This window comes from Rhineura floridana, chromosome 12 (genome assembly GCF_030035675.1).
Source record: "Rhineura floridana isolate rRhiFlo1 chromosome 12, rRhiFlo1.hap2, whole genome shotgun sequence".
NCBI classification, from domain to species: Eukaryota; Metazoa; Chordata; class Lepidosauria; order Squamata; family Rhineuridae; genus Rhineura; species Rhineura floridana.
The window spans coordinates 1,449,692-1,466,735 of NC_084491.1; the positions used below are offsets into that span (position 1 = coordinate 1,449,692).

The following is a 17,044-nucleotide window of genomic DNA, read 5'->3' on the forward strand; positions in this document are numbered from 1 at the left end:
CGACAAATACATTCAATAAATAAATAAAATAAATAAACAGGGCTGGTTACAATCATTTTAAAACACTTGGCTCGCCAACTCCCCTACCTAGTCCCCTCACCACCACCACACCGCCACCCCCCCATTCAGGCACCCCCACCCTCCTTGCCAATCCACTTGCCTTGCATGTTCCTTCACTGCCAGTGCCCCCTGCCACACTCCTCCTCTCGCCACCATGAAACACCCCCAGGCACCCACACTCCCCACCCCAACCCACTTGCCTTGCCCGGTCAGCCACGTTTTTGTCTTGCTGCCATGCCATGCCCCCGACATTATGTTGTGTGACGCCAATACAGCATAACGACTTACATTTTTGCTATATATATTACAGCCTAATATCACAAAATAGGGTGGCTCCTAAAAATATATGTCTCAGATGTCAAAGGCTAGGATAAAGAGTCATCCCAGCCTGCATCTGTATTAGAACTGTTTTTAAGATGTTTTAAATGTTGTTTTGTTTTTAAGGCTTTTTTAAAGATGTTTTGTTTTTTAAAAGATGTGTTTAGAGTTTTATCTATTGGTTGTTTGCTGCCTTCGGCTCCCTTTGGAAGGAAGGGCAGGATATTAATTTAATAATAAATAAGTAAGCAAACTCAGCCCCAGCCAGCACCACCATAGCACGGGGGGGGGGCAATGGAACCTCTAGCCCAACCCACCTGGAGGGCAGTAGGCTGGAAAAGCTGAGCTAACGCGTGGCCTGGAGTAACTCAAAAGGCAGCCAGTCACAGAACAGAACTGGAAGTCGCAATGTTAGCAAGCAGAACATCCATTCACTCTTCCTGGCCGCAGCCACAGCCCAAAACCAGCTCCAGATGGGCCTCTGGGAGACGTAATACATTTATTCCACCGTGGACTTTTGTGAACTAGAAGACACTCTGTCGGGTCTGAAATGAAAACGGAGAAGGGTGGCCACGTATCCCACTTTAGAGAGGACAGCCCTCATTACTTGAAGGTATCTTCTATTTGAAGGGCTGCCTGGGCAAAAGTGATGGGAGAATGGCTGGAAGTTGCTCATCCACTGTTATCCTGACTGAGCAAACACACCACAGGGCACCTGGCCACAGGCTTGTTCCCTGCTAGGGTGAGATGCAATGTATTTCTATTGAAATTGTCTTTTTTATTTCTAAATTTGCACCTATACATACAAATTAGCATATGCAAATCTGTGTTCTCTTTTGTGGTAATGTGTAAGGACCACTCATAGCAAGCCCCCCAGCATGCAGCAGCTTAGGATGGCCACTGCTCCAAACCAAACACTCCTGCACCTCCGTGAAAAGTCTCAAACCCATAAACAGGTCACAAAAGCAACATTTCATTGGTAAGGATGTTTTGCTTGTTTTCCCTAATTACCTTACCTTGCCTTGGAAATAAACATCATTGGTCAAGCGCTTCCTTCCTAGGTACCTTCTCCTACATTTTAAAACTTGCTAACAAAAACCAAAATTCACTGATACTTGATGGGCCCCGGGAGCTTTGTCATCAGAAACCTGGATTAACAGCCATCTGTGCTGGCCACCGGATGTGCCTCAAGCAGATGCCTCTCTAGGGAGGAGGGCTGGAAACTAACCCAGGAGGTTGGGCTATGCTTCCACAGAAAAAGCCCAGCTCACTCAAAGCTCTGGATTAGCACTGTGCTGAGTGCGAATCTACCAGTTCCCTAAATTCTTGGCCTGCCCGCATGTGCCACCGGCACATTAAAGGAGAGAGATCTCCACCCTCTGTGCAGCATCTCCCCACTCAAGGGTAAGGCAGACAGGCCTAACATGGAGTGGGAGGGAGGAGGCTGCTTTGCGTGGTCTCTAGTTGGAGCTCTGAATTGTGAGGCCTGGGTGAGAGAGAGGGTTCTGTGGCAAGAACCGGGGAAGGGGGCAGGCTGGTACTGGCACACAAGTCTAGATACCCCTTTGCCAACCCAGTGCCCTTCAGACGTTTTGGATTACCATGACTCCACCGGCTGGGACAAGTGGGATACGACTGTCAGGAGGCGGCAGTGCCAGCTCACAGCACAACTTGCAATGACGCCAGTTCCTCACACCCTTGCAAAAAGTGAGCGCCTGGCTTGACTCCTCTGCCTAAACAAGGCTCCCAGTCTGTGCCACTCAGTCTCCAGCAATGCGGCGCTTCCAAGACCTGTGGCATCAGACCATTACGTTGACGTTACAGTGAAAATCCCCAGATGCTATTCCTTTTGCTCTGCAATCAACCAAGCCATAAGTACCTGCACAGCGAAATAATCCAAACAAAGCAGCCGTTTGTGGAACGGAAAAGAGGCACTCCTTACCGACAGAGGGGATCTGACCGGCATTGGCTCCGGAGGTCCAGGCAGTTGGGCTTCTCCTTCTCCTCGTAGGAGCAGTTGGGGACAATCGTTTGCCGGCGTCGCTCGGCACAGGCCTGGTCCTTGCAAGAGCAGAAGAGCAGCCGGTAGGTGTACTCGCTGGGCACTCGGTCGAAAAACTGGCGCAGGGCTTTGTGGCACTTGCGGCGGTTGCAGCGCTCTGTGGCAGACATCTCCTTGTTGCAGGTAGAGATGTAGCTCGAACGAAGCCTCTTGCAATTGTCATTCAGGTTGCAGGCTTTGGCTGCGTCAAGGCAGTGGTTGCTTTTGGAGTTGGCAGCCTGATCCATCCCTATCCCAGAAAAAAGAAAGGGGGTTACAGGGCACAGCAGAACTTTGCTGAGTTGGTCAGAGCTCACTGGGTATGGGTGGGTGTTGTGTGAGTGAGAGACAGGAAGGGAACACAAAAGACACTGCAGTCTCACAGGCACCACGGCAAGGGCTGCATTAGAACAAACTCAGCAGGAATGTCATGCCCTACCCCCAGACCCTCCAACTTTGGAACCTGGGACATTTGTGCATTTGTAACATGCTTTTCTCGTCACTATGGCTGCCTGTGCGCTACAGCCAAGATGCCTCCGCGCCCTCCCACCCCCCTCCACTGAGATAGGCTGGAAACTACACATCACCCATCAACACATATATGGAAATGGGGGGCGAGTGATAGGTGGGGAGGGGTTAAGCACCTCCCCATTCCTCTGCTGTAAATTGACCTCTCCTGACACTGCTTTGCCTAAAATAAAATGGTTGCTGGGGTTATACCATATAAGTAGCTCAGGGCTGACATCAAAGATAGGCCCATGTCGCTGGGCCCTGGCCAAGATTCGCAGCCTGACGGGGCACCACTGCTGAGCTAAAATCTCCCATTTGCCAATGGGATATGAAAAAGAATGCATGGGCCACACTCCTCTGCCTCTTCCAGGCACCTCTCCCATCCCAGGGGACGATACGCATGTGCAGTAGGGCCCCGCTTTACAGCGTTCCGCTTTAAGGCGTTCCGCTGATACGGCGGCTTTTGTTTTCCATTTTAAAGGGGTTTTTTTCCCTTTTTGCGACGTTTTGCCCCATTTTCGCGTCATTTTCGCGCGACATGGCCCATTAAAGTCAATGGGGTTCCGCTTTACGGCATTTTCTGCTTTACGGCGGGGGTCCGGAACGGAACCCGCCGTATAAGCGGGGCCCTACTGTATTGGACAATGACCGCAAGACATCTCGATATAACCAAGGAGATCTAGTGTGGCGGGCTCCATTCCCTCATCCACATTCCTGTCCCACGCCTACATTGAGGCCAGGTGGGCTTGTTGATTGCTTTCTCGGGCTTCTCACATAGTACAGAAGTCTAAGAAGCTCTGTTTAGGCCAGTCAGCTCAATCTGCAGGCTTTCTCACTCTGCCTATGTCGAATATAACAGTACAGAAGTCTGGGAATATAACACATATGAGGTCAGAGAGGATCTTAATAGGCAAAAGCAGATAGTGGATGCCAAGAACTCTCGTCAGGGAAGATGTTTTCACACACACTGCCCAGGGCTGGGAGCGCAGCCTCAAAGCTGTGTTCTCAGGCCAGACTGCAGGAAAACCTCAAGGACACGGACCCAATGGAAGGGATAAACAAAAGACAGAGGCGTCAGATCCAAGTAAAGATAAATATCTCACAGGTATTCCTTCCTTGGACTGCCTTCAGGTCGATCCCGACTTATGGCGACCCTATGAATAGGGTTTTCACGGTAAGCGGTATTCAGAGGGGGTTTCCCATTGCCTCCCTCTGAGGCTTAGAGGCAGTGACTGGCCCAGGGTCACCCAGGGAGCTTCATGGCTGTGTAGACAGTTAAAATCACAGGTGCAAACTTGCACCCAGGTCTAGCGGCTCTTTTGGTATAACTAGAGGTCCCTAATTCCTGCTCGAGGAGCCTCGCCACAGATTGGCCACGCAAGCTGATGCTGTGGGCTTGTGAACTGGCCAACTGGGATCTCTCCTACGCTGCTGGACTGGGGCTCCCGGTGAAACTGAAAGGAGATTCTAAGCTAACTTTGCTCATTAATTGCAGAAAGGGCCGTTATCTGATGTTCTGCCTGCTGCAAATCACCAGCTGCTCTCAATAAAGCATTGTAACTCTTTCTTCCCCAAGTGTTTCATTGCCTCAAAATCACAAACCTCTTGCCTTTGGCAGCACATATGCGATTGCCCTCAGGCCCTGCATCATTGCAGAGGCATCCAGGACAAAATCCCATTTCCCAGGGAATAGGAACCAGAAAGGGGCAAAGTAGGAACTCTCTTCTGCTCTGATGAGGGCAAGAAAGGGCGCCACAATGAGGGAGGAGGAGCCACAATGCGAGGTGAGGTAAAGACACCCTCACCCCACAAGAGGGCACAAAAACCTGAAATTGGCCCTGTGTGTGTTAACATGAGCTGTGAGAACACCCAACCTCTAATATTTACAGTAGGGCCCCGCTTATACAGCGGGTTCCGTTCCGGACCCCCGCCGTAAAGAGGAAAACGCCGTAAAGCGGAACCCCATTGACTTTAATGGCCCGCATTGCGCGAAAATGACGCGAAAACGGTGCAAAACATCGCAAAAGGGGAAAAAACCCTTTAAAATGGAAAACAAAAGCCGCCGTATCAGCGGAACGCCTTAAAGCGGAACGCTGTAAAGCGGGGCCCTACTGTATCTCACAGCGACCTGGCAGAGAGGGCTGAACACTGAAGAACTCTCTTGCCCATCTAAAGGCCACCCTCCAACATATCTCCAAAAGAAAAATTGGGGGGGGGATGGGACAGCAATTTACCAAGGATACCAGAACACAGGGAGGGGTGAAGCATGTACCACACTCCCAGAGGACTGAAGTAGCTAACATCAGAAGCAAGAAGGGTTAAACTCCAGGGATGCAGTCAAACTCTGGGCAAAAGTTTTAGCAATCAGTGCACTAATGGGACAGGTTGTATTAGGAGGCTGGGGGTCCTCTCTTGTTTGAAGCTGAGACGGCAAGCTTAGACAAGCAACTGTCTGGGATCCTTTTGGCAGCAGACAGGACTCTTATCTATCCTCTGAGAACCACAGGCTGCAGCTTTTTGGGAAGGAGCATTTCCATCCACAGCACAAGTGCACGGGCATCTGATCCAGTTTCAAGGGTGTATACCTGTGAGATATGGCATACATCTCTTTAAAATTCCCTGAAGGACCAAGCAGGAAAGGACCTCAAACAAACTAAGCAAGCATTTTGTGGGAAGGACAGGCATAGAATCATCATTGTGTGGGGAGGGCTGCCCCTCCCCCCTTGCCTTTCCCCGCATCCAGAGCTCAGCAGCCGCAAGCCATAGGTGCCACTCGTGTTGAGTGATAACTGCTCACAGACGACATCGGTGCCAATGCACAGCTAACGCCAGTAGAGCATCTGGCAGCCCTAAACTATGTATGCATTTGTTTATAAGATATTTAGGTTGACCATCAGTAAAACTATCAGGCCAGCATACAACAACAATAATAGAGCAGCATTTTTTTAAAAAATAACAATTTGAAACACAGAACTGAACAGCAAAAGATTCGGCAGAGCAGAATGAAAGCACCTTTCAGCCCTCAGTAATTCCTGGAGTCATTCCTCTCACTTTCTCTAGGATTATCCAGAAAAACTGCAGCTTAACTAGAACAAAGAGGCAGCATGGCATAGCGGGTAAGGTGTTGGACTACGACCTGGGAGACCAGGGTTCGAATCCCCACATAGCCATGAAGCTCACTGGGTGACCTTGGGCCAGGCACTGCCTCTCAGCCTCATGAAAACCCTATTCATAGGGTCGCCATAAGTCGGAATCGACTTGAAGGCAGTCCATTTACATTTTTAAATAGGACAAAGGTGGGCAGAAAAGAGGCCACAGTCCACCGGTGCATCTGCTGTGGCTGGGATGAATTCTTACGAAGAATGCTGGACACTTCATACTATTATTGCATTTCTATCCAGCTCTTCCTCCCAGAAGGAGCCCAGGAAGTAAACAAAAACACTGAAAGCACTCTAAAACATCTAAAAAACAAAGCTCTTAAAATATATTAAAACAAAACATCTTAAAAATAGCTTTTTTAAAATAGCTTTTAAAAAATCTTAAAAAGTAATTCCAACACATACACAGACTGGGATAAGGTCTCTATTTAAAAGGCTTGTTGAAAGAGGAAGGTCTTTAATAGGCGCCAAAAAGACAACAGAGATGGTGCCCGTCTAATATTTAAGGGGGGGTTCCAAAGAGTAGGCCCACTTCCAATGTTGTATGGAACGGACCTCCTGATAAGATGGTATCTGCAGCAGGCCCTCCCTGCAGAGCGCAATGATCGTCTCGGTATACGAAGGGTAAGATTTTAATTTTTTTTACCTTCTTAAGCAAGAGCATCTACTCAGGGCCACTTAACATGGTCTGGTTCTGCCTTGATTGTCCATGGATTTAGTCTAAGATTCTCCACCACCCCCGAATCCCTGCAGGAGACTCCATAAGCAACAGCTCTCAATCCAAGAAAGGAAAGGGGAACATCAGAGGCCAACATTAACTATGCAGCACAGAGCCAGGCTGGGCTGTGTGTATATTTTATGTGGAGAAATACATGCCAAAAAGATGGGGAATCCTCTCCTGCCAAGTGCAGATGGATTCACAGCATCTGTCTGGAATCACCAAATATCAGCACAACATGAGAAGGGTGCTGGGAGTAACGAATGCAAGCTGGGACTTTTGTCAAAAAGATGCATTGCCCTCCAAGAGTCTGTTCCACAGTCACTCAAAACCTCTGCTCTTGCTCCTTTCACCCATTCCATTCCCCATGTTCCCACCACACGCAATTTCCCCCAGTGCAAGTTGCGCTAGGACACTTATCATTTCAATGTGTTGGAGTTCATGCTGATTGCTGTGCTAACTCTTTGCTTGTTTCCACACAAAAAACTCCACAGAAATGCCGGTATCATCAAAAGGAAGTATGTGGGAGCAACTACACCACAAAGAAGCAAATTTAATTTGGCACAGTGCCCAGGTACCCCAGCGCGGTAGCACAACAGAAGCAGAGTAAAAAAAGCGGACCAAAAAAAGAGACTGTTTGGGCCCCTCCCATCGTCCTTTGTTACTGTGCTTTCATCATGACCTGCTCCTCATGCTACCCAGGAGGATACACATAATCATGTGTTCAATACTATTTGCATCTGCAAAGATTCTGAGAAGGCTATATCGCTCTGGCTGCGATCAGTGCATGTCCTGTAGTTTCCTGCTAGAATCCCATAATCCTTTTGATACTGCAAGTGTTTAGTTGTTGCTTTTTAACTCCTGCGTTTAATGTGCCATAGTGGGAGAGCCACCTTGGCAATGTACCAATGTATCAACTTCTTTGTGACGTAGCCACCCCCACATACTTCCTGTTGATGATACTGGCATTCCTGTGGGGCTTAGAAACACAGTTGGTGTAAAGCAAGGTGATCCAGTTTCCTGATCCTGACTAATAGCCAGGCAGTCGCATTCGGCACCAGCGGTAGCTTCCAAATAGTCTTCAAAGGTATCCCCACAAAAGCAAATTGGTAAAGGGTAGGGCTGTGCACAAACACCCCCCTGATCCAATTTATGACTCTGATTTGTAGATATAGATTGGGCCCAATCAGAGAGGTTCAGACACAATCTGACCCAATCCAGATCTGGATCCGGACACATATCCAGATCACAATCCAGATATTACAAATCCCTGGAAATCCCATTGATTTACATACCAAACCAAAATGGCCATATATTTCTTCTTTTTTGACCTAGAGACATGAAATTTGGAGACATGGTAGCTGCTATATAGGGGATTATACCTGCCAAGTTGCAGATGGATAGCTTTACCTGCTAGCCATCTTTCAGGTTGAAGACGGTTTAAAATTAAAATGGACATAGCTTGAAATTTGACATGAAATTTGGTGACATGGTAGCCTCTATAGAGGTAATTAACCCTGCCAAATTTCAGGTGGGTAGCTCCAGGGATTTTTATGTTACCCACCTTTTGTCAAAAAGCAAAATTTATAGACTGAGTGCTCAGTCATGCCAATTCTCATGCTCCCATGTTTCCCCTGTCCCTTTCTTCAAAATTTTGGGGGGGAAATGAGGGTTTTTTAAAATTAGGTTTGGAGTACTAGACACAAGTGGGTAGCATTAGGCAAGCACAGGGTGGCATCACCATGGAGGTAATATGCACATAAGGACAAGAAACTTGGGAACATGATAGCCCCTATAGAGGGGATTAACTTTGCCACATTTAAGTTGGGTAGCTCCAGGGGTTTTCATGGAATCATGGAGTTGGAAGGGGCCCATAAGGCCATCGAGTCCAACCCCCTGCTCAATGCAGGGATCCAAATCAAAGCATTCCCGACAGGTGGCTGCCCAGCTGCCTCTTGAGAGCCTCCAGTGTTGGAGAGCCCACCCACCCCTAGCTCATTGCTTCCATTGTTCTACTGCTCTAACAGTCAGGAAGGTTTTCCTGAGGTTCGGTTTAAATCTGGCTTCCTGTAACTTGATTTGATTGATTTGATTTGACTTGATTTGATTTGATTGAGAAGAGATCCTGGCCTTCCTCTGTGTTGCAACCTTTCATGTACTTGAAGAGTGCTGTCATATCTGCCCTCAGACTTCTCCTCTCAAGGCTAAACATGCCCAGTTCTTTCAGTCTCTCCTCACAGGGCTTTGTTTCCAGTCCCCTGATTATCCTCGTGCCCTCCTCTGAACCCGTTCCAGTTTGTCTGCATCCTTCTTAAAATGCAGTGTCCAGAATTGGACGCAGTACACAAGATGAGGCCTAACCAGTGCCAAATAGAGGGGAACCAATACTTCATGTGATACTTTTTACACTAGCCACCTTTACAATTTCCTTTTTCCAAGAAAAATATTTTCTTAAAATGAACCTGTCATACAGGGGTCAGATTGCCAACTGCTATAGTGAATAAAGAAAAAATAAAAATACAATTTAATATTAATAATATTCACTGTGGTTAGTAATAGGAAATGATAATACTGAATTCAGAAAGCTATGGCTGAATATGCCCATGGTTTAATCGTAATTCTCAGTAAGCAGAATAGAATTTAAAAAACAACAGATGACATCTTTTTTTAAAAAAAATGCAAATAAAAATTGGACTGGGATTGATTAGGAAAGAACAGAAACCATACACTGGCTGAATGCCACCCAACCACCACCAAACATTTCTAAGAGACAGAACGTACAAAAGATTTCTGTATTCTAAAACTTTGCCCCTTCCAAGCACTGCGATTTGAAAATGTTGGGTGAGGTGATATCATTCTAGCCCTCCACCCTCTCTCCCCATCTTGGTGTTCTCCTTTATGGTGGTGTAATTGCTCCATTTCAGAGACATTCTGTCTGGGTTCATTAAAGACTGTTTTGAGCTACAGATCTGTACAAATCTCTACAAATCAATTCAGAACTAGCAGAGGTTTGTAGCTGCTTCAACCAAAATTGGACAGGATACAAATCAGCTCAAACTGGCCCTATTTGGTTTGCTCTTTGTGATTTGTACAAATACAATGCACAGCCCTAGTAAAGGGTAATCTGTATTCACCAAGTACAAGTTAATGCCAAGAATATGGGCAGCACGAAGAAAGAAGCTCTCCTCAGCTTGACACAAGCACATCAAAATGAGACGCTACAGAGTAGCCCAGTTTTGAACTGCTGTGCAAAAAGTGCACAAACACATGGGAGGGGTGAAACTGCCTCCTGAGTATTTTGATGCCGATTTGCAGAGAAGGTTGAAAAAGGCAACTGATGGGGAGGAGGACAATAGTTCAGTGATCACAGAGCTAGTCACGAACAAACAGAGAAAGAGAAGAAAAAGCTCGTGTGAAATTGATCTTAAGTTGCCACCCTGGAACTCTATATGTTTTGGGGTAGAGATTGGTTTAGCTGGTATACTGCAGCATCCTCTTGTTTTGGATCTAATTTTCTGGATGCCCCTGCCCAGAGAGAGTTTCAACTTCAAGAAACAATGTAATGTGTCTTGCTTAAGTGGACTTTTGGAATTTTATATTTGTAGCAAGAATGCACATGTCTGCGTTTTTGAAAAGGCACTTTTCAAACCGGGTGCCTGAGTTGTTGTACTTTTGTTCCACATATACGCTGTGAACACAGTCGCCAGGGCAAAGCCTTTCCATTAGTCTCACTTGAAAGGGAAATGGGTTGATGGGCCGATCAGTTGCAATTGCAACATCTCTTTGGAGCTGAATGTAAAAAGTGCACTCAAACTGCTCCCACCAAGTTTTCCAGTAAAAGGAGGAGGGGTTTCACTAGAATCATGTGCCCCCATTTTCAGAAGAGAGAGGTGGAGACACACTGGAACTGGCCAAACAGGGAGTGTTTCTACCCATAGTTTGCTTGAGTCATTTGTAAGCTAACCTGAGTAGTCTTAATGGGAAAGCATGATGCATATGCATAGACAACTTAACCAAGTCCTAGATTGTAGCCTTCAACATTTTGAGGCCTGGGACCCATCTTTAACCCAAGCATGCCTTTAGGGACCCATGCCTTAATTTTCTACCATATATTTGAATAGTGGCAGTGGTGCTGTTACAACCCACCTTAGATCTGGCTGCGACCCAGTCATGGATTCTGACTACTCACTTGAAGACTAAAGCCCTAGATGACAAAGATTACACTTGCCTGGCAAGGACTCTGAACCTAGCTCTTAGGGTTCATTCCAATTACATGTTAATATATTAGTATGCATATGACAGCCAATTTATCTTTAACCAGTTGCCCATATCCTAGAACTGGGAAGACAACTCAATACTGTAATCACAGGCAAAACCATGCGGCAGTTAACCAAAAGAAAAGCTGTCAGTAAGCACAGAAGAAGACAGTTGTGAGTAGATCCTCAAATCTATGGGGACAACTTAAGGCTGAGCACCACAATTCCAGCATTATGAATAGTCACATGATGCGGGAACAGTCATGTAAACAAAACCCCATTTTTAAGGTGGGGACCATTTATAGAACAGAATGACCGGAGCTGCCCTTTCATTCTGGCCAGAGCAGAGTCTCCTGATCTGCTTCCGGGTCTGATCGGGCACCCAGGAGAGCTACTCTGGAGATCTTTTGGGCCAAAGAGGGGGTGGGAAATGATTTACATAAATAAATAAATAAATAAATAAATAAATAAAACCCACACCTTATTATACACAGCCATTTTTCTTGTGACAACGTGCTGGGTCCAGTGGCAATTCTAGAACATGTCCCCAACTATCCTCTTGTCTGGAGTCACTTTTCTAGCCCAGCAAGTGGTACAATTTAGACACAGAGAGCTAGTGTGGTGTAGTGATTAAGGTGCTGGACTACGACCTGGGAGACCAGGGTTTGAATCCCCACATAGCTATGAAGCTCACTGGGTGACCTTGGGCCGGTCACTGCCTCTCAGCCTCATGAAAACCCTATTCATAGGGTTGCCATAACTCGTGATCTACTTGAAGGCAGTACATAATTTAGACCCAGCTCAGCCCAGGCCCCCAATGCAGAGGGGGAGGTGAGTTGCCTTCCATTCCCATTGTCGGCAGTGGCCTGTGTATACCGGCACCTTTCCTGGCTCAATACACACCCTTTCTTCCTTAGAATGCTTCGAGTCTGACTGACGGCAGCTCTTTGCTTCTGCAGCCCAGAAGAGTGATTTTAAGTCAGAGTGCAAAACACCCTGTTGGAAGTGCCCACCAACCCTCCCGGCTCTGTCCCAGTTTTCTCCACTCCACATCCCACTCCTAAAGTGAACGTTCCTTAAGGAGAGCTAATGGTGATGATCATTCCTATGCATTTGCATAGTGCTGCTGAGCGTGCAGATCTCTCATACTCACTGACTTCTTGTAGCCATTGCCAACCTGCTGCCCTCCAGATGTTTTGATGACAGCTCACATCAACCCCAGCAGCATGCAGCTCTCCTGGCTGGAGGCGATGGAAGGCGGAGTCTGTCTGGAAGGCACCAGGCTGATGGCAGCTGCCTCACATCTCCTGGCATTTCCCCCCTCTTGCAGAGAACATGTGGCTTCCTGGTTTGTTGCTGTGGGGGGAGGAGTGAGGTGAGTTGTGCAGCAAGCCTGATGTTGCCCTGACGTGAAAGTGCTCCCAACCCTCCTCTTATATATGAAAAACAAAATCTCATTTTTCCCACTCGGCTTTCTCACACCCTTCTCAGCTTCTCACTCTCCCATCTGCATCGTGCATCCATGGGACGCAATCATAACACAAGGGAGGTGGGAAGGCCTGCTGGCAGCCAAAGGATCACTCGGGAAAGCACACTGAGGCGAAGGAGAACCCCCCCCATGCTCCGTGGAACTACACACACACACACCAGCCCAAAGGCATGCAACCCCCCCAGTTCTGTGGCAGCCCTGGCCAGGCAGCAAACTTGGCCCCACTGGCTGGTTCTGACACTGCGCAGCTCCTGTGCGAAAGGTATACAAGAGAGAAAGAGAGAGAGGTTTGCCCCCCAAAAACAGCCCATTCTGTCAAAGTGCAATTTTTAACATGAGAGGCCAAAACAGCCTGAGTGGTCAGGGCAGCTCTCTTGCACATCCTTGCTTCCTGTTGGCCCTTCCCTGCAGCAAGCTCTGGTTCCGGGCTGTGCCTGCACCCAGTGCCAATCCATCTCCAGAAGAAACACACCCACCGGGATCCACCCCAAGCCCAGCTCTGGCAATGCCTGGAGCCTGGACCAGACGGCAGAGGCCAGGCTGCTCTTTCTCCCTCTGACAGGCCCAGGAGCAATCTGCCTTCCATGTGGCAGAAACTCAGCCCAACAGAAAGGCCTGTGCCTACACATGTATTATTATTTATTATTATTTATTTTATTTTATTACATTTTTAGACCGCCCTATAGCAACAAGCTCTCGGGGCGGTGTACAACAGGGTAAAAACAGATTAAAATACATGTGGGTATGACTACAGTACAATAGAAAACATTTTTAAAAACAAAATTAAGACAAAAGATTAAAATTAAAATAAATGAAAATTAAATTTAAAATGCCTGGGCAAAGAGATAGGTCTTTACCTGGCGCCGAAAAGATAACAAAGAAGGCGCCAGGCGTATCTCGTCAGGGAGGGCGTTCCATAATTCGGGGGCCACCACTGAGAAGGCCCTAGCTCTAGTTATTGCTCTCCGGGCCTCCCTATGCGTTGGAACCCGGAGAAGGGCCTTCGACGTCGAGCGCAGTGACCGGGTAGGTACATAGTGGGAGAGGCGTTCCACCAGGTATTGCGGTCCGATGTCGTTAAGGGCTGACTGCAGGCCCTGACCGAAGGGGCTGGCTGGTGTGCAGCCGGGGATACGCAAGCCTCCCACTGCATCAAAACTCTTTTGGCTTTCCCCAAAATTCCTCAGAGTACTTCCTGCTCAGGCAAAAGCTAACGGCAAAATAGCTGGCAAGATGGCAGTGGTGGAGCGTTCTCTCCATCATGAGTGGTGCCAGCCCAGGCTTGCCCTGCCACGCCACGCTACACATCAGCACCCATTCAGAGACGACCTAAGGCCCCAGCAACACCAACACATGCTCACAAGGGCACATGGGACTTGGCCATCCTGTCCTCCCCTCCAGCGCTCCTCAGCCGGAGCCGCCTCTGTTCGTGACTGGCTAGCTGGCTCTGGTCACAAGCCAAGTGACAAGATGCTGGGCCAGTTCTGAAGCCTTCCTGAGCAACATCCTCACATGAACTCCAAAATACACAGAGATCCTGGATTTAGTATCAAACTTGAGACACCGCTCTCACAGATCCTTTCCAGATGTTCACTGAGGACGTTGGCAGATGTTCAGTCCACCACCAAACCGGCATGAGCCTGAAAAGTGGCTTTGATGTACAGGTGGGCACATTCATCACTGGTCTTTCAAGGCCGGCCTCATTATGTCCCAGGCCAAAAACACCAACACAGGCACCCAGGCTCTCCCCACTCCAAACTGGTGAGCCTGGTCAGCAGCCCTGGCTGGGAAGTGCTGGTGTCAGCACAGCTCCCACTACCCTCCTCTGGCAAGGTCCGGTTTGCTTTGCCACACACATCAGCTTTCCTGACAGAGTTAACATTTGTCAAGTGCCAAGTGCCAACACAGCAGAAAATTAAAGTCATACCCAGGAAAGTGTGAGACGACAACGTGCAAGGGAAAGGGACATTCCCCCACACACGCGCCTTCCTTGAAGGAAAGCATGCCTTCATCAGCCATCTGCTCTTGATTCAAACCATCTTTTTCTGCAAGGGAAGCTAACTTTAGGACTCCATCGCGAACTTGATCCTTGCTTTCCCCCCCAACCTCCCATTTTAGCGTCGTGTTGGGGACAGGGAGATCCTAAAATCACAACAGTTGTGCTAAAATCAGAAGCAGAAACTCAGAGATTTCTGGAAGACAGCAGAGCAGATGGAAAGGGTGGGAAGGGTCGAGTGTGCCAACATCCACAAGCCACACAGGTCATGCTTGTCCCTGAGCTCTGTACTGTTGTTTGCCAAGAGGCTGGCAGAGCAGGAAGGGCAGCACCCTTGTCACAGTCCTCCTGGGTGCTGCCTTGGGGAAGCTCTCCCCTTCTGATGCTTCACCACCATCACCCATCTTGCACCTCTCCATGGAGCAGGACTGTATTTGCACTGGTTTAGCATTATCTCGAAAAATGCAACTGGATTTCATCATCCCACAAAAGGAAGCATGTCTGTTCGGTAACAACCAAAGAGCCGCTCAGGGGCAAGGATGGAGGTCAAAGGACAAACCAAATCAAACACAACAAACTGCAGCAGATACAATTTGGCCTGGGCATGCCATGCTGCCACATCCATTTCTGGGCTCCCCGGCACATGGCCTATGATCAGAAGGCGAGTCATCGTGGCCCCACACCTGGAACATGCCATTCCCCCACCCATCCCTAGGGAGAGCAGGGGGAGCCCTGCAAGTGTGCCAGCCTCCCTGCTGGGTGCGCCACCTTTCCTTGCCACTCCAGAAGTGGCATCAGCACATCCCTCAGGCTCCTTAGTTTTGCAAAGGAAAACTTTGAAAGAATGCATAGCATTTCTAACCTGCTTTGTGGTGAGACTTAGCAGGCCTGACAGCCCTTCGGCAAGGAGTCGGAGGTTTTGAAATTTAAATAACATGTTTTCCACATCTGCCTTTGGATGCGGCTGGGAAAGTGACACTCATCAGCCTTTAACATCTTCTTTCCTCCTGCAGGGTCACCCCCATACTCTCAACCCTCCTCCCCCCCATACACACACACTTCCCGAAAACATTTTTCGTGGTGGGATCCAGGCTAAATACATCCAAGAGCAAATGCTTCTCGATGCCAAACACAGCACAATTCTTATTTCCCACCAGCTAAATAGTTTATGGATGGTGATTTTACTCCAAGTGGAAAAAGAAAGCTATTGTCAATTGGAATCTAAGCACTACATTTCTTGCAAGGGTTTTTGCACATTTGCTTCAATATGTAAAGTCATATTTCCTGCCTACGGAATTAGGAAGATGGAAACGGCCAAAACAGCTCTCCACCCCCTAAGGGCAACTCTATCTGTATAGGACACTGTCTGAGCACATCCAGTGCCCAGTGCCCAGGCCAGCACACAAGAGAAACAGCAGGTCCTCGGCTGGCCTTGGTCCCATCTCTCAGGCACCTTCATAGAGATGAAAGAGTCCAGAGCCCACACAAGCCATGGGACAATCAATGGGGCTGCAAATTTGTCCTCCTGCAACACACCTTTTCCAGAGGGCAGTTCTTGAAGGACATTAAATGCCACTAACCAAGATCGATATGACAAAGAAAACTGACTCCCTCTAAAATTAAGGATTAGTCTTTAGCTATATTTATTATGGCTCTCTGGGCAGTTCTGCAATCAGCTGTCCTCAGCTCATAATCTCTGTAATCTCATTGACAGTATCAGCTTCAGGTTTTTATTTATTTTTATTTCAAAATGTTTATCTGTTCAGTCAAAAATTCCAGAGCAATTCACAAATTTAAAACAAGCAAAAGCATTGACTAAAGTATACAAAACAACATAAAAATAAAAACAATATGGCAGCATTGCAATCAAAACCAGAACCACACAACAAGGAAGGGGAACCTTCAGCCCTCCACATGCTGTTGGACTACAGCACCCATCATCCCTGACTATTGGCCATGACGACCACTGACAGGAATTGGACTCCAGCCACATCCCCCATCCTTGGTACAGCTGTAGCCAGTCAAGATCTCAAAAGCATTCTGATATTTTAAAAAGTTTAAATTAGATGCAGAAGTTAAGAAGTAAATAATTAATCAAAGGCTCTTGACTCATTCCAGTTTCAAGGGGTAATAAATGATAACAGAAGAACAGCTGCCCAGAGCTTAGAATGTGCTGCACTTCTTGCAAATGCTCCTGCTTTCAATATCTGGTAGCATTCTGGTCCCACCTACACGGCAGTGATGCGGGCTCCCCCAGCAGGTCCCCAAACGTCCGTTTCAAGGGGCCAGGCCAGAGACTCGCCAATGTTTTCCCTAGCTGGTATCTGTCAGTTGCCCAATGTAGCCATGGCTTTAGGACCCTGGGATTGGTTCTTGCTTTCCAATCCTATAGCAAGAGGACTCCGGTGTTGCTTCTGTTTCAAGAACCCTTTGAGCTGCAGTTTCCTCATTAACCAATTTAAATGAAGTGGACTCGTACAAAAAGAAATGACAGCCAT

General features: G+C 47.7%; 1 protein-coding gene across 3 annotated transcripts in view; it reads right to left on the reverse strand.

Annotated features, from left to right (window-relative positions):
• The window catches only part of GFRA2 (GDNF family receptor alpha 2), a 122,392-nt gene that overhangs the window by 78,355 nt on the left and 26,993 nt on the right, over nucleotides 1-17,044 (reverse strand). For all 3 annotated transcript variants that reach the window (XM_061593078.1, XM_061593076.1, XM_061593077.1), the window contains exon 4: nucleotides 2,321-2,669. In XM_061593078.1, coding sequence (XP_061449062.1) covers nucleotides 2,321-2,669 — 349 coding nt within the window. The remainder of the gene's footprint in view (nucleotides 1-2,320; nucleotides 2,670-17,044) is intronic.